Raw genomic sequence first — 27,915 nt, 5'->3', positions numbered from 1 at the left:
TACACTCTTATGAACTTAAAAGGGGTGTGGGTGTGGGTGGGTGATTCTTAGAAACTATGCATACTGCCCTGAGAAAAATGCCTACTGTATTGCCTGGAGTATGTACAGTACAGATTGCAGTCAAGATATGCACATTGCCCTAGGCCCTTTGGGGAATTATACATAATGGCTGGAGGATGTACAAGATAAAGTGGAGATATGCACATTCCCCAAGGCCTGTTTGGGATTATGCATAATAACTGGAGAACACATAAAATTCAGTTGATACATGGACATTCCCCAAGGTCTGCTGGAGATTATGCATATTGACCAAGAAATGTGCATAATTCCCTCTTTGTGGAAAGCTTATGTGCATGAGGCCTGGTGAATGTGCACAATGAGAAGGTCCCAGTGGCACAATGGATCAGTGTGTCTTGCTGTTAATCAGAAGGTTGGTAGTTTGAGCTGACCCAGGGACGGCCATGGCTTGTTTTAACAAACCAGCATCAGAATAAACCACTGTTTTCCTGGCTCAAACATAACAGGAAACTGCAGCTTTTATTTTAAAGTGAGAGTGCATGTTTCAATCCCTTACAGCATGCATTAGGAGGGAGGGAAGGAGGGTTCTACAAGCCTAAGGCTCACTCAGACTGATGCTCATTTTGTTTGTTATGCTTGAAAAATCTGGCCAGCACAACTGTGGGCAAAATAAGCAAGTATACATGTCACACGTAACTTATACCACAGCTCTAGTCTACTAACCCCACTGTAAAACTGGGTTGAGTGAAGTACTCATATGTCAAAATATTTGGAACCTGTAATTAAAGCAGATACTTGCACCACGGAGCCTAGGACTTGCCGATCAGAAGGTCGGTGGTTCGAATCCCCATGATGGGGTGAGCTCCCATTGCTCGGCCCCTGCTCCTGCGAACCTAGCAGTTCGAAAGCACATCAAAGTGCAAGTAGATAAATAGGTACCGCTCTGGCGGGAAGATAAACGGTATTTCCGTGCACTGCTCTGGTTTGCCAGAAGTGGCTTAGTCGTGCTGGACACATGTACGCTGGCTCCCTCAGCCAGTAAAGAGAGATGAGCGCCGCAACCCAGAGTCGTCCGCGACTGGACCTAACAGTCAGGGGTCCCTTTACCTTTTTACTTGCAAATAAAGGAAGCAAATTGGACTATCCTAAATCAGATACAGCAGATAGATTTTTGGCAATAACCAATGCCTCCAGCTTGGGGAAACAAATGTCAAGGAGGACTATCTACTGGCAGTGGCGTAGCGTGGGGGGTGCAGGGGGGGCCGGCCGCACCAGGCGCAACATCTGGGGGTTAGGGTTAGGGGGCGCAAATCCACGGGTTAGGGGGTGCAAATTACTTGCCTTGCCCTGGGTGCTGACAACCCATGCTACGCCACTGTCTACTGGCACCTGCTCACATCTCTATTTAAACAACAAAACTTGGCAACTACCTTTTTTACTGTTTTACTTTCCTGAGCAGCTGTGTTTCTAGCTTTCACACTCTTTTCTTATGGCTGTCTAGCCCACATGGAGACTGTGGCACATGGCTATTGCTGTTTGTTGTGTATGCACCTTTGTAAAACAATAGATACTCTTAGGGAGGAAGAGAGTGCCTGGGACGCAGCTATTTGCAAACCTCGATTCCACACCAATACCACCTCTTGTGTAAGACGTACCTGCCCTCCCCATGGAAGGCTGTATCCTTTCCTCACGGTTTGCCTCAGGCTCTGCTGGCGCCGAATGAGGATTTCTTTGGCTTGCTCCTCATTTGCGTCTGCGGCAAGGCTGTACCTGTTGTACGACAGCGTCTGAAAACAAGGAAATTACAACTTGATATTCTTTCTGTGTGATTTTCTAGAGCAGGTGGCTTTTGGGTTTTGACCCAAGTCAACGCACTTGATCCTGCCTTCATTTCCACCAACATGGATCAAACAATGTACATTTTTTGAAGGAGCTTCTCCACCCCCATCGTTCTGCCCGGATGCTGAGGTCCAGTGCCAAGGGCCTTCTGGCGGTTTCCTCATTGTGAGAAGCAAAGCTACAGGGAACCAGGCAGAGGGCCTTCTCGGTAGTGGCACCCGCCCTGTGGAACGCCCTCCCATCAGATGTCAAAGAGATAATCAACTACCTGACATTCAGAAGACATCTGAAGGCAGCACAGTTTAGGGAAGTTTTTAATGTGTGACATTTTAGTGTATTTTTGGTCTTTGTTGGAAGCTGCCAGAGAGGCTGGGGTAACCCAGCCAGATGGGTGGGGTACAAATTATTATTATTATTATTATTATTATTATTATTATTATTATTATTATTATTATTTTAACATAGTCTGTATGCCGTGGGTAGGAACAATGTTTTAGCCTGAAGACCATTTTGCTTGTGGACAAATGTTTGGAGTCTACGTGGCCGTGGTGGGTGAGGACAGAGAACAACAACAAGTGAACAGAATGACAAATGTGACTCTGACATTTTTTTACAGTGCATTCCAGCTATGCAGAAGTGAGAGCTACATGCAATCTCTCCATACTCAAGGACACAAACCAGTCAAAAGTACCTGAGGGGGGAAACAGAGGAGGGCCAGTGCATAGCTGTCAAGTGTCCCTTATTTGAAGGGACAGTCCTTTATTCCAGCGCCATGTCCCGCTGCTGTCCCTTATTGATGGATGTCCCTTAAATGTTCCTTAAATGATGTCCCTTAAATTTCAAAGGAAGCAGCTCCTCTCCCTCCCTCCCTGCCAGCCAGGGAGGAGGGAGGCTCCAACTGTGTTGCTTGGCTGTGTTGCTCACCCAATAAGGAGTCTAAGAACAACTGGGAGTGGGGTGGAGCTTGCATGCCTTGTGTGTGGCTAGTTAATGCAAGCTGAGGGGTTTTTTGAATGCTGGATGCCATTTTGTTGCACGTGCTGCTGCAAACTTTGCAGTGCAAAGCCAGGCCGGGGAGCCATCTTAAGTTGAGGCTGCATAGGCCTTGTGGTGCATGTGATTCAGATTCTATTCAGTTGACCCTCTGGTTACAAAGTTGGTTGGACAGTGTTCTCGAAGCTACCCAGCATGAGTTTGACCAGACTGCAGGAGGACAGGAAGACTGGAGTGCCTGGAACAGGTGAGGCTGCAGGTCCCTTATTTTGGCTGCTGGTCCCTTATTTTCAAGGCTGCTGGTCCCTTATTTTCAAATCTGTAAGTTGACAGCTATGGGCCAGTGAAGTGTTGTGGTCTGGGGGAAGGCCATAATTGGGGAAGAGTCTTGCGGGCCGGGCAGAAAGGCCACATTTTGGGTTCTATCCAACTCTACAATTCTATGATTTGGTCCCTAGGCCTGAGATTTCCCACCCCTGCCTAAAGGAGCTACGGTTATGTAACAACAGTATTAAGCAACTCTAGATTTAAGAAAGCAACAATGGAGTCTTGTGGTGCTGTATTTACGGTGGCATATACATTCATGAATTACTGCCCACTAATCCGTGAAAGCTTGTGATATTAAAATACAAAACTGTTTGTCTTCAAGATGTCGCAAGATTCCTTGCTGTTTTGCCACAACAGACTACTGCAACTATCCCTCTGGAAATTGTTTTGCAAAGATAGTCTTTAGTCCATGGAAGCTTTTGCTATAATAAATTTGCTAGTCTACAGAGTGCCACAGGAGCCTTTGCTGGCTTGTGCTGCGACAGATTAAGACGATTACCCCCTTGTTTAGAAACAACCAGAGAGACACTTGTACTATTTGTGTTGTTAAAGCAAGGGATGTCTGCCCCCTGGTGCCAGTCTCGGGAGTCTCCTGCTATCTGGCAGTGTAGTGGCAATCAAAAGCAAATATTCGCAAAGGAAAGGACAGGGGTTTCTTTTCTTTTGTATTTTGGGGAAACAGCCCAGTGAGTGCAGATATCGAATTTGCGGGAAACACCATCGCCTTAGCGAAACACAAACACACAAAACAAGTACATAGGACCATAAGATGGGTGCAGGATCAGGCCAAAGGCCCAAATAGCATTCCAGTTCTCATAGCGGCCAACCAGATGCCTATGGAAAGCCAAAAATTAAAACCTGAGTGCAACCGTTTTCCCTCCACTTGGGATTTCCAACAACATGGCTATCATAGATACTAAACCACTGTATCTAACCTTCTGTGAATTTGTCTAATCCCCTTTTAAAGCCATCCACATTGGAGACCATCACTGCATCCTGAAGTAGAGAATTCCACTGTTTAACTATGTATTAACTGCGGGTTTGAATCTATATTTTCCATAATGTTGTCCCGTGGCTCAGCTGCAACCAGTAACGCTAACATTTCTGCTCTCGCTGACCGTTGCTAAGGCTTCAGAGACTGTGCAAACATGATCTTTTGTTCTATAGATATGAAGCACGCTACCAGAAAGAGAAACGGACCCTTTGCCTCACTTGATACAGATTGTGAGCCAGTATATTCTGTATGGAATCCACCTCTGCAGGCGAAAGTCTCTGCATCCTTCGATTTCTAAACCTCCTGCAGAGAAGGAAAGCAAACAATAGAATGACTAAGTCAAAGGGCCAACGGTTAGTCCTGCATAGTGGTTGTATGTACACACTAATATTGGCATGTATTAGTTACGCTTGGGCTGTTTTGCCAAGAAGCGATAGCAAAGGATCACTCATAAATCAAAGAAGCAAGCCATCTCTTTGTAGTGTGAATGTGCGCATGAATGAGTAAGCGTACATTCATGTTATTTTATTGCCTTTGGCATTTCAATCCGCAAGTCCAAAAGGAAAGCAAGTTAAAACAATTGTAAAAAAGAAAAGTTAAGAAATCCACATAAAATCTCTAGTCTTGGACCTACATAGAAAGCGTCGCTTTGTCGAAAACTGACAGAAGTTGAGTAATGAAGAACTAAAGTTAGTTGAACTTATTCAATTAAAAAAAAATCTTCAAAACTATAAAACATAATACAGTGGTACCTTGGGTTACAAACACTTCAGGTTACAAACTCTGCTAACCCGGAAGTAGTACCTCGGGTTGTGAACTTTGCCCCAGGATGAGAACGGAAATCACGCGGCATCAGCAGGAGGCCCCATTACGAAAGTGCGCCTCAGGTTAAGAATGGTTCTGGGTTAAGAACGGATCTCCAGAATGAATTAAGTTCGTAACCCGAGGTACCACTGTACTATAATTCCAACTACCCTATAGCTGTGTGGCTCTGCCTGTTAGGAGCTAATCCAAATAAAAGCATCTTCCAGTTCTTTTAGGAATTCAGATTCAGATCCTAGGGTGTCTCCAGGAAAAGGGTGCTTCTCCCATTCTGGGAGCTACCAAGGATCTTATCACAAGGACATTTACAGATTGTCTGTAAGCCACTGGGCGGTAGCTGAGGAGTAAAAGATAAACTTTGCAAGCGAAAAGTCCCCGGTTTAATCCCTGACACCACTAGCTAAGTACAGAATCAAAGAACTGTAGAACTGGAAGGGACCCAAGGGTCATCTAGTCCAACCCCTGCAAAGCAGGAATCTCAGCTAAAGCATCCATGACAGGTGGCCATCCCCGGCCTGAAACCCTGGTGATCTGCTGCCGGTCCAGGTAGGTCATGCTTAGCTTGATGGACCAGCAGGTCTGACTCAGTATTAAGCAACCTCCTGTATATTCCTATCTTTAAAATCATGATGGGGTCAGTCTCTACAGAACTCTTCTCATGTCGCTTCAACTGTCTGGAAGCTGCAGTAACCATCTGCATACTGGAGATCACATGTCATTGCAGCAATCATCTCTGCATGGCAACCCCATTTTTCTGTTTTGTTTTTTTTTTTTCTGGCTCATGCCATTGCATTGGAATGCACACATACCAACCAGCATTCCAAGGCTGGGGACAAGGAAGGGAAGGAGGTTGTTGTTGTTGTTGCTGCTGCTGCTCTTGGAAATTGCTTCACCCTGAACCTAGTACAGTGGTACCTTGGTTCTCAAACAGCTTGGTACTCAAACAACTTGGAACCCAAACACTGCAAACCCAGAAGTAAGTGTTCCGGTTTGCGAACTTTTTTCGGATGCCAAATGTGCTCCATTTTGAGTGCTACGCTTCCGATTTGAGTGCCACGCTTCCGTTTTGAGTGTCTATTTTGTGCTTCAGTTTTTGCAGCTCTCTCTTTTTGTTTTGGTGACTGTGTGGAACCCAGTTCAGCAACTGATTGATTGGTTGTGTGACTGCAGTACAATGGAACCTCGGGTTGCGGACGTAATCCACGAAAGAGGCACATCTATAACCCACAACATTCGTAACCTGCAGCGCTGCATCTGCACACATGTGTAACGCAATTTGGTGCTTCTGCGCATGTGTGAGCGGCGAAACCCGGAAGTAACCCATTCCGGTACTTCCAAGTTTCCCGCAGTCCGCAACCTGAAAACGCATAACCCAAAGCATTTGCAACCCGAGGTACCACTGTACATTATTTATTGCTTTCATTTTATGGACCAATGGTCTCGTTAGATAGTAAAATTCATGTTAAATTGCTGCTTTAGGGGTTGTTTTTAAAAGTCTGGAACGGATTAATCCATTTGGCATTACTTTCTATGGGAAAGAACACCTTGGTTTTGGAACGCTTTGGTTTTGGAACAGACTTCCGGAACGGATTAAGTTTGAGAACCAAGGTACCACTGTAACAGCTTATTCCTTAATGCTGGTTTAAGTTCCCTTGCCATTCTGACCCACCCTATCCCTATTTCCTCCAAAATGTGGTAGCAACGCCTTTGAGTCATGTGGCCAGTTTCTTATGTGAGAGCAGTTGGATGAAAGCAAATCACCGCAAGTTGCAAAACACATTGCAATATCGACTTTATGTTAATATCTTTTGTCTCTTTTCTTTATAGCTCACCTTTCTCCCCCGTTGGCTTAGCTTGAGCCTTGTGCACTTTCAAGTCATATGATACTCGCACAGATGTGCCAAGATCACCAGTCAACAAATCTTAGAAAACTCCCCAAATGTAACTGGAGCTGAATCACGACAGCTATCACTTGCAGAAATAGGTACTCAATCCTTACAGATGCACCACCATGCAAAAACAGCTCTACTCTAGGGGACAGTTCACACATCATGACATCTCTGTACAGCAAGAGCAGTTCTAACTGTCCTTGAGCTCAAATTCTTTTGTAATGTACACTGTAAAATCAGAGATCACAGATACATTCAGTGTTTTTCGTGTTGTGATCACTGGTGCACTGCACAATAGCCTCTTCTTTTCTTTTTTGTGCTGGCACCCACAGCACTTTTATCAAGATACGAGTTTTGACGCCTCATTTTTACAACAACCACAAAGTACTGGATACACCCAATAGCAATTATTGTCACTGACACTTTTTCTAAATGCCACGATCTTGGGAAATGCTGTAGGATACGGTGAGGATTGTCTAGTTAACTATATCGCTGCAAATCTGTTCCAGGCTTAGTCCAGAGTTAGGACTACTTGTGCGTAGAAGAAATAATTGTGTGCTAATCTAGTTCTCTAGATGTTTCAATTAAAATAACCTTAGTTTCAGGTGAACAATGAGCAACTCCACAAACATTATGAAAGCAATTGGTCATACATCTAGAACTCAAATATAAAAATGGAAAACTCTTTTCATGAAGTTAGCTATTAACCAAGCAACTTGATAATGGTAAGCATATCTGCTTCAGGGAGAAGCAGGAAACTTTCTGTTTAATAAACCCACTTCCTTTTACATTTGCGCTTCAACTTACCTGTTTACCTGTTTTCAGGTAAAGCAAAGGAGACCTGTTAACCACTCAATAAAAATGTTTATTTTATTGAGAGCCTTTGCTTGTTTATTACATTTTGTATTTAAATAGTAAGGTTAGTGCAGGTATTATAGTTGCATGGAGAAAAATGGCTTCAGAGGTAACATCCTTGATTTCTTTAAAAGCAGGCTGTAACTTTCTCCTAATGTTCTACTCTTACTGTGATTGTATTCCAGCATCTGGTAAGTCAGGCTTCATCCACCTGGTTCCTTCCAGGTGTTTTGGACTACAACTCCCATCAGCTCCAGTCGACATGGGGCTCATGGGAATTGTAGTCCAAAACATCAGGTTTCATTATTTGTATTTATTCCTTAACACAAGATAGTAATATAAACAGGAAGCCACCATACACCAAGGGGTGACTGGACAAAATCAAATCTGGCTCCTACATAATCTCAGTTGCGTTTTATATGTATCACAGAATCACAAAGTAATGAGTTTGGATCCAAAGAAAATAAGTTGCCCTCAGGTCTCATTGAAATCAGCAGTGCTTAAGTTAGTTGTCTCAGGCTTTTCACATTAATTTTAGTGGGGCTTTAGTGTGACTAACTTACTCTCAATCCTTATTTTCAAGTACGTGTCCATATCCCACTGATCAGTGGCGGAGCTTCATGCTCCAGCACTGGGGGGTGGAGAGCAGGCAGGGGTGGGGCTGGTGCGCGTCCCAGGGGTGTGCTGCGTTGCCTGAAGGGGTGTGGTGTGCATCCTGGAGGCGTGGTGTGGTGTGCCGCCCCCAGGGGCGTGGCACACTGCCTGCAGGGGCATGGTGCCAGGCATGGGGGGCAGCCGTGATGGCACCCCACCAGGACAGCGCTGCCAGGAGTGGTGTGCTCCCCCCGCACTCCTCTTCCTCTGCCAGTGCCACTTATCTGAGCTGCAAGAAGATACTCACAAAGATGATGATTTGGAAGAAGGTGGCTTCACCTCTCCACGCTCTACCATCTCAATGACTTGTTTTATTTCCAGTTTCTTGTACAGGGAGACAATGCTGGATTTAGGTTGGTGCTTGTGTAACAAAATCTTCTTGAGGACTCTGTTGTCAAATTTCTTAAATCTGGTAAGAGCAACAGCAACAACAACAACAACAACAACAGCAAAACATTATTTCGATCATCACTCAAGAATTAAATAATGGACAAGCCTAAGGCATCTTCTTGAGCTTCTTAAGGACCAGACATCAAACAGCAAAGAGGTGCAGTTCAACAAAGACACTGTGTTGAACTGATAAGACAAGGACAAGTTACAGTAATGGGAGAGAGAGGGTGAAAGCATTCATGGCTGTAAAGGGAAAGGGAAATTCTGATTTGCTTTGTAGAAAGAGAGTGTTCTAATAAGGCATAAGAGGAATAGCTCTGCTTAAAGTCATAATGTACCACAGCAAAGTTCTAAATGATCTGTTCATTTGAGTCTGTTGTGTCCATCAGCATTTCAAAAGGTACCAATAAAAAGTTTATGTAAATAATGGACAATTTGGAGAAAGAACAACCCAATAGTGGTAAATACAGGCTGCCTTAGCTCCAATCAGCATTGCTTACACTTTTCTTTTAGCAGGGAACAGAGAGACTGAGGTTGCAATGCTATGCACACTTAATCTGTTAGCGCCACTGCTACCATTTGCTATCTTGGCAAATACACCACTAAACCATAAGCAAATGGTCAAGATGTGATGTACTGAAGGTGCTCTGGAAAAAGCCTATAAACAATGGATGGGATTTGCAAGGGACACACTCACATACATTGTGCGCCTATGCCACACACACTTTTCTTAACATTTCCGAATTCACCATGCTACCACTGATGTATGTGGTATTTTTATCCCCAGTCCCCATTTCCTCTTTTAAACAAAAAAAAGCTCAGATGAACACATGCAAGCCAGAAGCAGGGGACCCAGTTGTGCACTAGTTGTGCGAATAGGGCTAAACACAGCACCTCGGTACAGTAGTATCTCTGGTTCCAAATGAGACCCATTCGCAACATGAAAAGAGCGCAACCCGCAGCAGCGCATCTGCACACGTTGCGATTCGCTGCTTCTGCGCATGCACACGATGTCATTTTGTGCTTCTGCGCATGCGCATGCACGAGCGGCGAAACCCGGAAGTAACCCTTTCCGGTACTTCCGGGTCACTGCGGGACGTAACCTGAAAGAACGTAACATGAAGCAGACGTAACATGAGGTATGACTGTAATAAATTCAATGAGAAGTAAGTAAAACACCTGGCTCTCAGACTTATAATGCGAAGCCAAAGAGAACACAAAGAAGTGGAAGTCAACAACCGTAGAGTATTTTCAGTCTGGTCCATTTTACTATTATTAGAGTAACATTTTCAGTTATTTTCTTTTACCTGACCGTGGCAGACACAATCTTACTTGTCTCTCAGTTGATAATGACTCCAATGTCCGCATATATCTTCAATTCCCGCCTTTAAATGGTCCATCAGCTGCAGACATACAGGAAGTTGGAGAAAGGTGTGAACAACGTTTTAAAGCCATTGCTGCTGTAACAATGTTTATGTGCAAAGAAGATGACAACACAATTTTGAACAGCCATAATCTAGAATACAAAAAAAAACTGAGCCAGACCATTGGCTCATCTAAGCTCTGTACTGTCCACACTGACTGGAAGTGGCTCTCCTGGGTTTCAGTCAGGGAACATCTTGGCCCTTCCTTGAGAGGCCAAGGATTTAACCTAGGGCATTCTGCATTCAAAACAGGTGCTTACCACTGAGCTATGGCACAGAACTAAGACAGCACCACCATTAAGAATAACACTACCAGAAAGTTCTTCTGCCCAAAGGCAGGATTCTTCAAGCATCAAGTTATGCCATCCTGACAGAAGATGTCAGAAGACTGATTCTAATTGTCCCAGGTGGCGATAAAAATAATTCCACTTCCTAATCTAACAAATGTCATAGCTAGGTATATGTAATTACGTAGGAGTAGAGATGGGTGAATGTGTCCATTTCAGTTTCTCTCAGTTTCCTAGTTTCCCAGTCTTAACTCCAGCTCTCCACATTTCGACATCTGTTTACAAGTGTTTTCTTTAAGAAGTCATTGTGAAAATTCACCACCATTTGAGTGCTAATTTCTCCTACCATACGTATTTTGTTTGAGAATTTGATTACTATACAGTGGTACCTCAGGTTAAGTACTTAATTCATTCCGGAGGTCCATTCTTAACCTGAAACTGTTCTTAACCTGACGCACCACTTTAGCTAATGGGGCCTCCTGCTGCCTCTACGCCGCCAGAGCCCGATTTGTGTTCTTACCCTGAAACAAAGTTCTTAACCTGAAGCACTATTTCTGGGTTAGCGGAGTGTGTAACCTGAAGCATATGTAACCTGAAGCGTATGTAACCCGAGGTACCACTGTACACATTTTTACAAAGCAATTTGCCCAGCTACAATGCATCTTTGCTTTTTTTATTTTCACCACTATGTGCATTTTAGTGCATGTTAACCCTAAAATATTCATCCTTGTACACATTGCTTGGCTGGAGAACTGCATTCCAAAATTGGGAGAAGTGGAAATTTCAGAAGGTGGCTATGTTTCGGTTCATAGCTGGTTTCAAAAACTGAAAAATAGGTAGATTTGCCTATTAATGTGAACTGAATAGAATTGAAGCCCCATCCCTAACATGGGGCTCAATGGAGCTTAATCCCATGCATAGGACTGCAGCTTTAACACAAACAGCCCTACTTGAAAATTGGGGTTGAACCCATGACCTTCTGCATGCTTCACACCTGAGCTATGACTCTTCCCCAGGTTATTAAGGTCCAACACATTTTAAGGTGGAAGGCTTATAACAGTAGCAGAGCACATGCTTAGACGGCATGCAGGCTCCCAGGTTTGAATCCTGAGGTAATAATCAACTAAGTTTCCATCAGAGTAGACCCATTGGAATCAAGCAACACGACTAAGTAAGGTCAATTAAATTCAGCAGGTTTACTCTGCGTAATACCACCCCTGTATCTCCCATTTAAAAAGGATCAATTGGAAGGAGGCAATGTGAAATATCTCTACCTAGGACTCAGAACCCACTCCCAGACAGAACAGACCATGGACAAATAGTTCCCTGACATTCAATTAAAATTATAATTTTTAAGATAAATTTAAAACTCCATCTTACTCGTATGTGAATTTCCTCATTGACAGACTCTTTTTTATTGGTCTTCTTAACGTCCAGGTACTTGACAAGTGGTCTAATGGTGATTCCCTTCATTTGGAACAAAGAAAGCGAGTTAACTTTTGATACAATATTCATTTCCCCGTGAAATTGTGAAGCATGCTTAATCTTCATTGAACTGAGACTGCCAAATTGGACAGCACCTCTCTTCCCATCTGGACTGTCATGTGAAGGAAGAGTGAAAGCGTCCCTTCTCTCGCCAAAGGCAGGGGGATGAGGAAGTGAAGGTCTCAACACAGTTTGAGTTGGCCTGAGCTCCACACCTCCTTAGAGACAGCCCTTTCAGCACTAATACCATGATATGGTAGGTAACTCATCTTCTTACCTGGATGAAGACAGTGAAATATGTAACCACAATAGTAGACGTTATAAACATCTTCTTTCTAGGAAAGAGAGATGCAGAGAGCAAGAATGCCAGGGAGAAACTGCTGGCCCCTCGCAAGCCACTGTAGATGATAATGAGTTGATCTTTAAGAGTGAATCTGTGAGTCCGGAACTTGTTGATGATGCAGAACAAGAAAAGCACACCTAAGGAATGAAGAAAAAAAAATCAAAACTAACAAAGAGAAGTAACGGAATGGAAACTTCCACCAAACTAGGATGCAAACTTGTGCTTTCATACACACTGCCCCCAAACCACAGTGTGTTCTATTGCATTGTAACAGCTGAAATGTAGGAAGTCCATGTTCAAAACATCTCTATAATATTGTCAATAACAGCCTCCACCAATGTAGAGCTCTCCAGATGTTGATGGACTACAACTCCCACCAGCCCTTGCTAGCACAGCCCAGGGTCTTGAATGATGCAACAACATCTGGGAGCCACCACACTGGGGAAGACTGATACATAAACTTGCGCCCGATTAAATCCACACACATCGCATACTCTGAGAATTGTAGTCCTGTGAGATAGCTAGGGATCTTGAAGAACACTGGGCATCATGATTGGAGGTTGAGGATAAATCAGTATGGAATGCATACACAACCAGCATTTACATGTACAGTACAGGTATTTACATGTGTAGACTGGCATGTAGTTCTCCTATATTGAGAGATTGGCCGTTTTATTTATAAACAGTGGAAAATAAATCTCTAAAAGAATTAACAAGAGATTGTCACTTCAACAACCCTGATATTGAGATGATATAAAATTGTATTAAGCATGGAGAAGAAAGAAATTGGGAGGGGGGGGTATGAAAAAGTAGTTACCAAAAATGGAAATACATGACAGTCTTTCCTGCACATTTTTAGAACAATGGGGAGATGTTGACGCACACTGTCCCTCCTGGGGAAATGAGGCCATATGGTCTTCTATCCTGACCTCTATGTGTTTGTTTGGAGATCAGAAGGGGGGGGGGTGTCTTGGTGTACAACTGCAAATCCTTCTGCTTCAGGGTTCCCTAGATATCCATGCAACTGTACACCCACAGGCTCTGTTCTGAATTTCCAAATAAATGTGTGGAGGGGAGGAGCAGGGATGGCACATGCAATCTCACTCCTTCCATCCTTAACATGTTCAAATAAAAGATGAAAAGGCCTGTTATCATCAACAGATGATCATCATTTTATCTTGTGAGGGAGAAACACAACCTTCTAAACCACCTATACTGCTAGAATTTGACATGTTTTAATGCTAATTAAGGTTGGATATAAAGGTAGGATATAAATAAGTAAATATGATCCTACCCAGCCTCCCTGGAAGTGCTTTTAAAAAATGTCAAAATTGCTAAGATTTTTTAAAATTTATCAGTAAATGGCTTATATGCAAATGGTTGCCTGAATGACGATGAAAAGTAATTATGCTTGTGGTATAATTTCCTTCAACAATATATCTAGGGTTGCTCTTCTATAAGTAATTCTTTCTCTCAGCAAAGTTCAGTTTTGTATGAAGTGACCTGACCCGTCGAACACAACACACCTGCGGAAAAGTCTTTGCTAAACTGGTTATACCAGTTAGCTCTGAACTTCCTAGCCTTTCTCTGCACTGAACGATGCTTTCAGTGACGCAAGGCCTTTCATCCACCTGGTTTAGTTCGATTATTAAAGCATTTGTTTCTTACTTAGTGCCCGCCAAACCACACAGAAGACCAGCGTGAAGCAAACAAAAGCCCAGTTCCACTCGTGGTTCCGCCTGACCGTAGACACTCCCATGAACACAAAGATCAGGGTCTCGCTGACGCTGCTCAGCATTTTCATGAAGTATTTTATTGTCGTGTAGGAATTCTGGGAAACGTTGGCGTCCACGTATTTCTTCATGGTCACTGCGCATGCTGTTATCCTGTTGGCTCACAAAGGGAAGGAAGTATGAGCCGTTGGAAACAGCAAAGGTAAAAAAGAAAGAAGGGAAGAAGGGAAGAAGGAAGGAAGGAAGGAAGGAAGGAAGGAAGGAAGGAAGGAAGGAAGGAAGGAAGGAAGGAAAGAAAGAAAGAAAGAAAGAAAGAAAGAAAGAAAGAAAACATCTTTCCCACTGAAGGGATGATTATTCCCACAATCACCTCGAGACGTCTTTTGTGGTCATTTGGCTCAGTATTGTTTATCCGTCATGGATGAGGAACTCATTTCCTCCCAGATACAGGGGGACTTCGACTCTCATCAGCCCTGACCATTGGCCATGCTGGCTGGGGCTGGTGAGGGTAGGGATCCAGCAACATCTGGAAGGAACCCCCAGGCTCTACACTACCTGGAAGTGGCTTTTAAAGGTAAAGGCCATTAGGTCCAGTCGTGACCAACTCTGGGGTTGCGGCGCTCATCTCGCTTTATTGGCCGAGGGAGCCGGCGTACAGCTTCCGGGTCATGTGGCCAGCATGACTAAGCCACTTCTGGTGAACCAGAGCAGCACACAGAAACGCCATTTACCTTCCCACCGGAGCGGTACCTTTTTATCTACTTGCACTTTGACATGCTTTCGAACTGCTAGGTGGGCAGGAGCAGGGACTGAGCAACGGGAGCTCACCCTGTCGCAGGGATTTGAACCGCTGACCCTCTGATCGGCAAGTCCTAGGCTCTGTGGTTTAACCCACAGCGCCACCCGCATCCCTGGAAGTGGCTTTTACAGCCCTGCTTCAGCTAATTACAGCTTATAGCACCTGAAAGGAAGGCGCGGCACATCAAGATGGACAGACCTGTCAGTTCCAGTACTCAAACATTTTCCTATTTCCGACCTTCAAGTCACTTCTCAAAACTTCTGCAACAATTTCTCACAAGAATTTGTCAGCATTTAAGTATGACACCGCCCCCCCAAACCCCCACATTTTTGTATACAGTTTTGACCAATCTACACATTTTTGCAGGCAATTTCCCCTAATATATCATTTTAATGCGTATTTCCCCCTAATTCTGGTTTTAGTATGCTGGCTGTTTGGCCATGATAATAAACATTCATTCGTTTTCTCCTGCTAAGATACAATTATGTTTCAGTCTGTGCATTAGTTCAATAAACTGCAAATCCCAATATGTTTTTACATTTTTACAATTCCACCACATATGGTAAAAAGTACCTTCAGCTTCACACCTCTGACACTTCTTCTGTTCATTTTTGTACATTTTTGCTAGTTTGACCAGTGATACATACCATCTATACATCATCTACATATATTTCTCTCTCAACAATATATAATCCGTAAATTTCAAATTTACTTTCCACAATTTTATCCAGTCTTCGAATTGTATATTGTGACCTATATCTTGTGCTCATTTCATCACCACTGACTTTACTTCTTCATCCTTGGTTTCCCATTCCAAAAGGATATTATATGCCTTTTTTAACAATTTAGAGTTTTCTTCTATCACTTCCTTTTGGAATTTGGAAACCGAATATGAAAAACCTCTTTTATTGTTCTCTTTAAAAACATCCTTTAGTTGTCTGTGGTGCAACCAGCTTTGAAGATGTTCTTTAATTTCTTCATATTCTTTCAGTTTTAGTTTCCCCTCCTATTCTACCAATACTTCTCTATATGTTGGCCATTCTCCCTTTCTTTCCAGTGTTTTAAGTAATAGTGCACCAATAGGTGATAACGACCAAAGGGCCTTAGGTTCTAATAGTTCTTTATATTTTTTCCCACACTTTAAACAATGATTTCCTTATTATATGTGTCAGGGAACTGCCATCGGAGAGTCAGGTGGTGGAAGGGCTCAAGGAGGCTAGGAGACCCTCGGATGCTGAGGAAGGAACCAGCAGGAGGAGAGAGAGAGTTCCCGCAGAAACTCAGTCGGAGGGAGGGCTCCAAGATACTTCCAGTGAGAACAGCGGAGAGGTCTCAGGACCTCCGCTGGGGACGCCTACTCCGCGCAGGAAACTGTCACGCAGAGAATCCAGAAGGAGAGTTTCCGTTAAGGAACTCTTATGTTGGCGTAAATTCCGGAAGCGCCCACTGACGGATTCTGCCAGCGATTGAGGTAGCCATGCACCCATGGCTCCGCGGACTGGGAGAGTTTAGAAACTGATTGCATGAGTTGAGAACTCAACCATTTACGCACAAGCAGCCCCTTAACCCATTACAATATGGTTATGAAACCCTTTAGGTATTTTTGCTTTTCCATACCATAGGTAGGCATGCCATCCAAACCTATTGTCATGTCCTTCCAGTTCCGTTATTTCCTCCTTATCTAACTTGATCCAATCTCAGATCCATGTTAGGGATGCAGCTTCATAGTGTAATTCTAAATATGGAAGTGAGAATCCGCCTCTTTATTTCACATCTGTAAGAATCTTATATTTTTATCCTTGACCTTTTCCCACTCCAGATAAATCTTGAAATCTCTCTTTTCCACTCTTTGAAGCATGCATTCCCTGTTATTACTGGAATTGTTTGAAAGAGGAATAACATCCTTGGAAGTACATTCATTTTTATTGCAGCGATTTTTTTTACCTCATGCCACAGTTTTTCATAATTGTCCTTATATATGTTTATGTTTTTTGCTGTTATCCATACACCCAAATATTTTACCTTTTTATATGCTTCTATTCCTATCATTTCTGTTACTTCTTTCCTCTCATGTTCTTTACGGTTTTTTAATAGCAATTTGGTCTTATTTTTGTTTAATTTAAATCCTGCCACTTGTCCAAACTCTTGTATTATGTTCATTACTTTTGGGAGGGAGATTTTCGGATCTTCCACAGTGATTGCCAGATCTTCCGCAAAGGCTTTCAATTTATGCTCACTTCTTTTTACTTTTATTCCCAATATTTCTTTATTTTCTCTTACTTTCCTTGTCAGTACTTCCAGTACCAGAATAAACAACAGCGGTGATAACGGACATCCTTGTCTTGTTCCTTTCTGAATGTTACATCTATTTGTTACCACCCGACTGACAATTATTTTTGCATTTTGTACCGAGTAAACAGCCTGTATCCCCCATTAAAATTTGTTCCAAATCCCATTTCTTCCATCGCTTTCTTCATGAAGTCCCAAGAAATATTGTCAAATGCTTTCTCTGCATCTATAAACATCAGCGCTACTTTCTTCTCATTTCTCACTTCTAGGTATTCTCTTATATTTAATACAATTCTAATGTTATCTTTAATTTGTCTACCTGGAAGGAATCCAGATTGATCATGATGGATAAAATCTTTTTAAAAATTTTCAATCTGTTTGCTAAAACAAATGCAAATAATTTATAATCATTATTTAATAATGATATAGGCCTATAATTCTTCACGAATGTTACATCTGCATCTTGTTTTAGTATCAAGGTTATGTAGGCCTCTTTCCATGTTTCTGGGACTTCACCTGTTTTTAAAACTTTATCCATCATTTCCCTCAAAGGGTTCACAAGCTGGTCACTCAGTTTTTTATAGTATTTGGCTGTTATTCCATCTGGCCCTGGAGACTTCCCTCCCTTTGCTTTCTTTATTGCTTCTATAATTTCTTGGGATAATATTTCTACATTTAAAATCCTCCTTTGTTCCTCTGTTATCTTTGGGAGACTGCTATTTTTAACATAGTTTTCTAGTAGCTTCTTCTAATGAGAAATTCTAGCAAAACAACAATGGCAAGAGAAATTGATGAACTACCCAGAAATGGCAAATTTGTCAGATAGACTATGAGAAAAGGACAACAGTGACTTTGAAAAAGAGTGGAAACCTTTTAAATTATATTTGCAGAAACAAAACAAAAAAAGAACATTGACTTGATGGTAGGATTTAAATAAACATACACACTTTTTTATATATAGGACATTTAAAATAAAGAAGAAACGATATGGTGGATTGGTTGAAACAGCAGTATATGATAAGGGGGTAACAAACCAGAAATGGGAGCTGGGGGAAGCCCAGAAGGAATGGGGATGAAGATTTGTAACATGTATGTTATTGATATGAGATGTTTGTTAAAATACAAAAGAAAGTTAATAATTTTTTTTAAAAAAAACCAATAAACTGCAAATCAGGCATTTTCACATTAAAAAGTGAACAAAATTGAAATGTTTTCTGCAACCCTAATGGCAGGTTGGTTAAAAACCTGAACTATTTGTTGTAGGTCCATCGTTGAATGTGCAATTCAAAATACTCTTTAGAATTCCGCAGCATTTCAAAAAATTGTTTACGGTAACTTGGGTTCATGGAGTGCCAAATTAAATCTACATTGGCAATAAAAATCAACCCATTTTGAAAATATGCCCCAGAAGTGTACTAGCATCTACAGCACTTAGCAAACATATAAAGCAGTATGATGTGCTGAGCTCATTGTTCTTAAATACCAGCAAAAAATTATAGCAGAACTGCTGTTTATATTGCTTATTGCATACTTCCTTAAGCACCCTTGTTATTTGAACACTGTTTCTTATCACTTGAGTCAATTAGCTAAGAGTATAAAAGATGGGAGATGGGAATCGTTTTGAGCCAATGGTGGCTGGTGTAGAAATAAACAGAACTTGCTGCCGTACTTACGCCAAGATGCCAGAAATGTACAGTGTTTCTGCAGCTAAGTATGACAGATAGCTGAACATGAAGACCAGGAGAGGTTCGATGGCAGAAATGTTCTGCGTGAAGCGAGTCATGAAGGCTGCCACAAACCCAAAGGCAACGCCGAAGAGCAGCCCGCCGAGACTCACGACAAAAAAGCGAGCAAATCCAGCCAGAATGTCCACAGGTTCAATCTCTTCATATTTATGCATGCGGGTAAAGTCAATGAGGATGTTGTATAAGACCTGAGTGGGGAAACAAAGCAAAACAAAACAGGTTCATATGGTTATTCAAAGATGAATATTACCATCGTCACCTGTACATACCACACATTCAAACCCACTTAAAGCAAACTCCTCCTCACCCCCCAAGAATCCTGGGAACTGTCATTTACACCCACACAGAACCCCAATTCCCAGCACCTTAAACAAACTAAAGTTCCCAGGATTCTTTCTTTTTTAATATTTTTATTTTCAATGCAAAATCATAACAAAAGTTACAAACATTGAATCCAAAATAATACTATACAAACAAGAAAGAAAAACAGAACATACAAAAAAAGAAAAAAGAAGAAAAAAGAAAACAAAAAAGCATAAATCTACAAATAAAACCATATCATCATTCTAATCTAGTCATTACATACATATACACATATTGACTTCCTTCCTTTGTTCTAAGACCTCAAAAATTTTACTCTTAGTGTATTGTTGTGTCTAATGTAGATTACTTCCATCTTTGTACTTTTTTACACCATTTTTCTTTTTCTTTAATCCTGTAAGGCATCATTCATTACGTACCGATATGCTTACTCCAGAACAATGTTTTTTCATATACTCTGTAGCACATCACCATTCTTTTAATAATTTCTGGTCTGATTGTTCCCTTATGAAAGCTGTGAGTCTTGCCAGATTTATATATTCACAATATTTAATTTGCCATTCTTTCATTGATGGAATTTTTCTCCCTTTCCAATTTTTTGCTATAAGCATCCTGGAAGCTGTCGTTGCATAAAGGAATACTTTTCTTTGATTGTCGGGAATATCGTTTGTGATTATACCTAAAGGAATGCCTCTGGTTTTTTACTGAAAGATAGTTTAAACATCTTTTTGATTTCTTCATAAATTTCCAGGATTCTTGGGGGGGGGGGGGTGCATTAAATGCATGGTGTGCACAGGCCTAGGCAGCCTCATTCACAGTGACTTTGGAACAAACCGCACAGGCACTGACCATCACACAATGTGGCCAGGCAAACTCATACCCTTAAGGACTGCCTCTTTCCATATGAACCTACCCGGACCCTGAGATCATCTTCTGAAGCCCTCCTTCATGTGCCCCCTCCTCGAGAGGTTTGGAGGGTGACAACACAAGAACGGGCCTTCTCTGCAGTGGCTCCCCATCTATGGAATGCTCTCCCCAAGGAAGTTCGCCTGGCACCTCGGGTTACATACTCTTCAGGTTACAGACTCCGCTAACCCAGAAATAGTGCTTCAGGTTAAGAACTTTGCTTCAGGATGAGAACAGAAATCGTGCTCCATCGGTGCGGCAGCAGCAGGAGGCCCCATTAGCTAAAGTGGTGCTTCAGGTTAAGAACGGTTTCAAGTTAAGAACGGACCTCCAGAACGAATTAAGTACTTAACCAGAGGTACCACTGTACACCTTTAGGCACCAGGCAAAAACATTCCTTTTTAACCAGGTCTATGGTTGACCTGATGGACATCCTATACCTTTTTAAAATGTGGCTCTTTTGGGGGGGGTGTTATGGGTTATTATTTTTATTTTGGTTTTATATGTTGTGATCTTTCCTGTGAAACGCCTTGAGACCTCCAAGCATAGGGTGGTATATAAAATCAATCAATAAATGAATGAATGAATAAAATACCCTTCAAATGTTCTGATTTTCCAGGGACAGTTCCGGAATTATGAAAGCTATCCCAGCTTCTGATTTCATCCTGGAATGTCCCTATTTTCCCCGGCAGTGCCACTACCGCCAAGCTCAGGGTGAGCCGACACTTGTCCTGAGAAGCTACAGCTTGGGCCAGGAGGAAGCATCTTGTTGTCTAGCCATGACTGCCACTGCCAGCCTGTAGCAGCTTGTAGCAGCTGGTAGCTTGTAGCAGCTGCAAGAGAGTGGGTGAAGAGCTCGGCCCCCATGATTTGGCACCCCGTCAGGGAACTGCCATTGGCGCAGAGGTGAGAGATAGAGGGGGAATTGTGTTACAGGGAGCCTCCGAAAATCTTGCCAAGCAGTTCCTCTTCTGCCGAAGAGGAAAGCCTCCAGTGGAGAAGAGGTGCAAGGACTAGAGGATGCTAGAAAGATCCTTAACACTGCGCTTGAGCAAGCCGGAGAGGAGGGAGGCATGCCCTTGCTGTCGCCCATCCTGCGCAGTAGTTTGAGGCGCAGGGAGGGGCAGAAAAGGCTGGGATGACGAAACTTTTATGTTGGGGGAGGTACAAGAACAGACCACTCCCGGGTTCTGCTAGCAATTGAGCCAAACATGAACTTATGACGCTCTTCACTTGTACCAAAATAAAATCTGTAAAAAACAGGTCGGAGTCCTGCCTGGTTACTCTCGAGCAACCACAACAGCATCTGACACACCCCTTCTTCCCTGACCGCCTTAGAGGAACGACAGGATAAACTCATTAAAATTAAATTATGTAGCCTCCCGCCCCGCCCCCAAAATTTCCCATTTCTACAAGCGTTGCAATGTACTTACCACAGTGATCCCATCGTTCAGCAAAGACTCTCCGAAGATCATCATGTAAAGCTGCTCGTTTACAGACATCTCCTCAAACACGGCCAAGACAGCTGTAGGATCCACAGCCGAGATTATGCTGCCAAACAGCAGGCTGTCAAGTAGGTTGACGTCCTCAAGGCCGAAGGCTGCGATGCGGCAGATCCCGTAAAGAGAGACTCCAATGCCGAAGGCGTTGATGAGAGACCCCATGGAAGACCACCAGAGAATGGACCCAAAGTTTTCGAAAAAGGGACGAGTAGGCATAAAATAGCCTCCCTCCAGGATAATGGGCGGGAGCAGATACAGGAAATAAATGCTTGTGGTCATGACTGGGGGGGATTTATGATCAGTGGCAAAAATAATTCCGCCAACCAAGACTCCCATGGCAATGTGCAGGCAACTTTCTGGCATAAAGTGTGGCAGTTTATGGTAGAGATGGAATCCTTGAATAAGAATAAAGCAACAACAACAGGGAAATAATCACAGCAGTGTTGGGTTTTTATAAAAAATCATTTTTTATAAAAAAAATTATTAATTTTCCAAATACCAAAAAATGCAGAAAATATGGAAAAAGAAGAGTAAAAAAATAAAAATAGAGAAATATTTTTAAAAAATCACAGATCAAACCAAATATTTCCCCCTTTCCCACCCACCACCTTGACTTATACTTATAACAATTTTTAAACTAAAATATGACTTCCTTCCATCAGTGCTTAAATAAAATAAAAAATATTTACAAAACAAAACACAAGAATAAAGATAAGAGTGTGAAAAAGAAATCCTACAGCTATTCCTCATCTCATATCTTGGCTAAGTGCAAAGCCTTCACCATTTCTGAGCAACCAAAATGTGGTTACAATGCCCAGAATTGTTTCAACAGAGTCAAGTCAAATTTAAGCACTCGCTGAACTCGCTCACTGGTATCTGTGGAATTTAGAAGTGCTTTTTTTATTTGTTCAAAGTATTTCTAAAGCCTGCTTCATTGAAACTGATCCCAGGCTGGGGTATAAGCACAACAGAATCATCCACTTAAAACAACAAATGTATTAGTTCCTACCACCATCACACATCACCAGGAATAAACACTGCGGATGTCAGTGACCAAACCCATCTCACTAAGGATGCTACCGAATCTCTGTTTATGGTAGCAACAGTGCTCCTCATGCATGAAGCCTTTCCACAGCATCCACACAAGGTTGTTCACATCAAAATGCAATCCTGCATCCCCCTCCCACTTAACTCATGCTTTCTGAAGAGAAATCCAATGAGTTTAAATCAAAAAACCTGTTGCCATCAACTCATTTGTGGCATCTAAATGTTGCATTTGCAATGATAAGCTCCTGTTTGCAAGCACCTCAGTTGTTTGCTTGATGACAAATTTTATGTGGGATTTTGATGGTAATTTTATTGGTGGATTGCTTCTCTATTTGTAGAAAATATAGTAAAGGAGCTCCCCAGAGGCTTATATTGTGAGTTGGATGCTCTGCATTAACATATATTTTTTTTGCTGTGCCCATGACAAGTTTAAAAACAATTGCAAAACCTGTTGCCAGAGACTTATTTGCAATAAACGAATCACCACGTCCAAAATTAAGCTCCCATCTGGAATTCCCAAAGGAATTTTCACTCACCTATTTTTGCAAGGGAAGCCAGGAGTATCCAAAGGGTGACCTCATATGGTATTTGGACGTATTCATAATCCACAGTGAAAACATGCAACCTCTCGTCTCGCCCCGATTCTGTAGTGTCAAATGGGTCAGCCTCCTGCAACGAGCTCGAATTCCTGTGAGGCAATTTCAAATACAACGTGGCAACAGAACTCTCTGGGACTGAGAGAAATACCAGCCAGCTCAGGCACACAAATCTCTGAATCCCCATGGCGAGGAGCAAAACTCTGTCTCCTGTTTGAAAAAGTGTGTGGCAACTATATTGCACATTTATGAAATGCCCATTTTAGTCCTGGGTGCTTCAGTTGGCTCCAGCAATATGCCTATGTCGTGTCCGGATGCTTTAGTAGTCCAGAATTAACAATCTTCTTCAGATGTTGACTGGAAAGTAAGGTTCACCTGTAAAGCCCAGGACTTTTCAAACTTCTGCAACCCGCTGCTGGCAACTGTAGTCTCTCACTCCATTTGCGAGGAAAGTAACACAGCTTTTTGTCAGTTGAGAAGGTAATGAGCTGGTGTGATGGACTCACTCAGACCCTGGGAACCAGAAGACACGAGACTGCTCCACAGGTTGTCCTCCTCCTCCTCCTCTACTTACCTGAGCTGAAACATTTATGACCTTGTACTAAACGAGTTCTCATATGTAACTGTGTCAACTACTATGCTAGAGACATCTAGTGGTTACTAGCCAGAACTGAAGCCAGCCTTTGATACCAGGTGCCCAACCCTGTAAAACTCAGCAAGGTGAGATTATGACTGTATGTGAGGAGCAGGTTACCTGTAGCAACTAGCCAGGTACTGAAATCAATATTGCAGTGTCTCTACTGACGCACAGTTATCTGCTGTCATATTTACTGCACACTGATGAGTCTCAAACCCAGAGCTGAGGTTTAACCATGCAGTGACACAGTGGAAACAACAATCATGTGCACTGGCGGAGGAAGGGGGTGCAGTGAGTGTGGGCCGCCCCAGGTGTCATCCCTGAGGGGGGTGACATTGCCGCCCAGCCCCCTGGGATGCTCGCTTCGCCCCGGCAGGCAGCTAGCCCCATCCCCGCTGGTAGTACGATTCATGCAACACGTTGGCGACTAATATACACACAATAATTACCAAAATAATTATACATTCTTTATCAATCTTCTGAGAAAAATACAAAACCTTGTGCAAAGCCACAGAAACTTGCGAACTACCCAGTCTAAGATGAACTTTTAATGTCTGATTTCAATAGATTTTTCAAATGCTTAACTCAGTTTTTTGTTTTCTTTTATCTTTTTAGGTAAGTTTATCAAAATACCAACAAAAGGTAAGTTCAGTGTTGTTCACAATACCGAGAGATGCTAGTGGAGTTGTAGATGGATGTTAATGAAGTTGTAGACGGGGTGCCGGTGTTTTGCACCTGTTTCGCCCTGGCAGTCCAAGTCATCAAGAAGCCGCTGTTCACCCCCGATGGGGCCCTTTTACTGGGGCTTGCAGGTAGCACACTCCCAAAGTACAGTGGTACCTCGGGTTAAATACTTAATTCGTTCCGGAGGTCCATTCTTAACCTGAATCTGTTCTTAACCTGAAGCACCACTTTAGCTAAGGGGGCCTCCTGCTGCCACCACACGATTTCTGTTCTCATCCTGAAGCAAAGTTATTAACCCGAGGTACTATTTCTGGGTTTGAGGAGTCTGTAACCTGAAGCGTATGTAACCTGAGGTACTACTGTAGTTCTCTGGGCTTCTTCAGTGGTCTAATCTCAAAACCTTGATACGTATATTGATATTCACTAATAATAATTCAAACCAAATCTTATTATAAATGACTTAATGCACTTCTAGATATTCAATCAAATCAAAAATACATATCATTATTGTCAGTGTTTGTAAAAAGCAAAAAAAAAAGAAGGAAAGGGTTCTGACCTCCCTTTGTCTCTTCAGCCTGGTCCTTGGACCCTTGTCTGCATAAAAGAGTCCACGAGAATATCCTTGCAGAGTTTTATTCTTAAAAGTCTTTGTGCAAAACATGACTGAATAACTATACACACCAGCACTAACCAACCATTGCCCTGCATTGACGTTGGAGATGCCCGGGTTGGTTGCATCTATAGCATCTCCTCACTGCCATGGCCAGGTCCAAACCTTGGCGTTGCTCCATTGGCAGATTCTGCTGCTGGCCCCCTCAGCTGTAACTCCTCTGCTCTTGGAGTTCAGCCTGTCTATCTGACCTTCTTTCTGCTTCTTCGGTCAATCTTCCAACCACATACTCAAGGGTCAGATCTCGGGGATGCATACTCTCCATGCTGTTAATCACGGGCAACCAGCTTTCAGGCAAACTTGAAAGGATAATGTATGTTTGGTCAGTCTCATCATAACACTTACCTCTCTGCTGTAGTTGAAGAAACAGAGATTTCAGCGTTTGAAGATGAGTTGCCAAACTCTGACCTTCTTCCATAACAGTCCTGAACAGCCTTCTGGTCAGAGAAATGATAGTTCCAGCAGTTTCTCTGACATGCATCGCCCTTAATAAATTCCAGCACTCAAACGCTGCGCTGGCATTTGCTACATGCAATAACTGAGAGTTGCTCAAACACAGCATAAAAACCTATTGGATGCATGCCTAGAAGTCACAGACCAAATGGAAGAAATTGTGGGACAAAGGAAAGTGTAGATGAGTCCTAGGGAAAAGAGGGCATCTTAAAAGGTCTTTACTCAAAATTCTAGTCCTTTCAATGATAATCAAATGCCAAGGGTGCCAGGGCAAATGTGGTGTCAAATTTGCCAACAATGTAAAGGTGTCCACAATAAGGGATTAAAGGTAAAGGTAAAGGGACCCCTGACCATTAGGTCCAGTCAGCGTACAGCTTCCGGGTCATGTGGCCAGCATGACTAAGCTGCTTCTGGTGAACCAGAGCAGCGCACGGAAACGCCATTTACCTTCCCGCCGGAGCGGTACCTATTTATCTACTTGCATTTTGAGGTGCTTTCAAACTGCTAGGTTGGCAGGAGCAGGGACCGAGCAATGGGAGCTCACCCTGTCACGGGGATTCGAACCGCTGACCTTCTGTTTTTGTTTTTTTTAAAATAATATTTATTAAGTTTTTAACAAAAAGAAGAAAATAAACAATTAACAAAAAACACACAAAGAAAATACAAATACAATACACAAACCAAGATTTAACAAAAAAAGAAAAAAGAAAAAAGAAAAATCCCTCTTTCTGATATCTTACAATCATTTACTTATTTTCCTGACTTCCTCACACCTCCCTTTTTTGTATTCCATTTAAAAATTTGTTCAGCAAATTCATACCCTCTTAATTTACCCTTAATTATTTGTCCTCACATATTCTAACTTCAAATTTTCATCTAATATCAATCCCTTCATGCATATTCTTATTTTTCCTTATTTGCTAGAACCACTTCGTTTCATTCCAACGTCATTAACATTCAATAATTTTACAGTATTTCTGTAGATAGATTTTAAATTTCTTCCAATCTTCTTCCACCGACTCTTCTCCCTGGTCTCGGATTCTGCCGGTCATTTCCGCCAATTCCATATAGCCCATTACTTGCATCTGCCATTCTTCCAAGGTGGGTAGGTCTTGTGTCTTCCAATGCTTTGCAATGAGTATTCTTGCTGCTGCTGTAGCGTACATAAAGAAATTTCTATCCTTCTTTGGCACCAATTGGCCGACCATGCCCAGGAGAAAGGCCTCTGGCTTCTTCAAGAGGGTATATTTAAATACCTTTTTCATTTCATTATAGATCATCTCCCAGAAAGCCTTAATCCTTGGGCACGTCCACCAAAGGTGAAAGAATGTACCTTCAGTCTCTTTACATTTCCAACATTTATTATCGGGCAAATGATAGATTTTTGCAAGCTTGACTGGAGTCATGTACCACCTGTATATCATTTTCATAATATTCTCTCTTAAGGCATTACATGCCGTAAATTTCATACCTGTGGTCCACAACTGTTCCCAGTTAGTGAACATAATGTCATGTCCGATATCTTGTGCCCATTTTATCATAGCAGATTTTACTATTTCTTCCTCAGTGTTCCATTTCAACAGCAGATTATACATTCTTGATAGTGTCTTAGCTTTGGGTTCTAACAATTCTGTTTCTAATTTTGATTTTTCCACCTGGAAGCCAATTTTTTTATCCAAGTTATAGGCCTCCCTTATTTGAAAGTAGTGAAGCCAATCTCGCACTTTATCCTTTAGTTTCTCAAAACTCTGCAATTTCAGTTTGTCACCCTCCTGTTCCAAAATCTCCCAATATTTTGGCCAGTTGGCCTCCATATTGAGTTTTTTCAGAGCCTTCGCTTCCATAGGTGATAGCCACCTTGGGGTTTTATTTTCAAGTAAGTCTTTATATCTTGTCCAGACATTAAACAATGCTCTTCTGACAATATGATTTTTAAATGCCTTATGTACTTTAACCTTGTCATACCACAAATGACAACCTTCTGAATGGCAAGTCCTAGGCTCTGTCGTTTAATCCACAGTGCCACCTGCGTCCCATAAAATAAGGGGTTACACAGATCATATATAGCCTCTGACTAAGCATGCATATAACTGGAATGTTAGATTATACAAACTGATGTCTTGAAACTGCAGTAATTAGGGAGTAAGTTGAACACAGCCTGTAAGTTGGGAACCACAATCTCATTCCAGTTATCAGAGATGGTACAAAAACAC

The 27,915-nt window shown here is 42.3% G+C and overlaps 1 protein-coding gene across 1 annotated transcript in view; it reads right to left on the bottom strand.

Moving 5' to 3' along the window:
* SLC9A4 (solute carrier family 9 member A4) overlaps positions 1-24,001 on the bottom strand; it is a 29,064-nt gene extending 5,063 nt beyond the window's left edge. The window contains exons 1-10 of the mRNA XM_079972616.1: positions 23,199-24,001; positions 21,547-22,010; positions 18,815-19,074; positions 13,989-14,206; positions 12,255-12,457; positions 11,873-11,959; positions 10,114-10,184; positions 8,639-8,800; positions 4,378-4,474; positions 1,674-1,805 (exon numbers count right to left, since the gene is read on the bottom strand). Coding sequence (XP_079828742.1) covers positions 1,674-1,805; positions 4,378-4,474; positions 8,639-8,800; positions 10,114-10,184; positions 11,873-11,959; positions 12,255-12,457; positions 13,989-14,206; positions 18,815-19,074; positions 21,547-22,010; positions 23,199-23,445 — 1,941 coding nt within the window. The 5' untranslated portion in view covers positions 23,446-24,001. The remainder of the gene's footprint in view (positions 1-1,673; positions 1,806-4,377; positions 4,475-8,638; positions 8,801-10,113; positions 10,185-11,872; positions 11,960-12,254; positions 12,458-13,988; positions 14,207-18,814; positions 19,075-21,546; positions 22,011-23,198) is intronic.
* Positions 24,002-27,915: the final 3,914 nt, after the last annotated feature.

This window comes from Podarcis cretensis (genome assembly GCF_951804945.1).
Source record: "Podarcis cretensis genome assembly, chromosome: 4".
Taxonomy (NCBI): Eukaryota; Metazoa; Chordata; class Lepidosauria; order Squamata; family Lacertidae; genus Podarcis; species Podarcis cretensis.
Note: the sequence above shows the minus strand (reverse complement) of the source record. Positions and strands in the feature narration are given on the sequence as shown.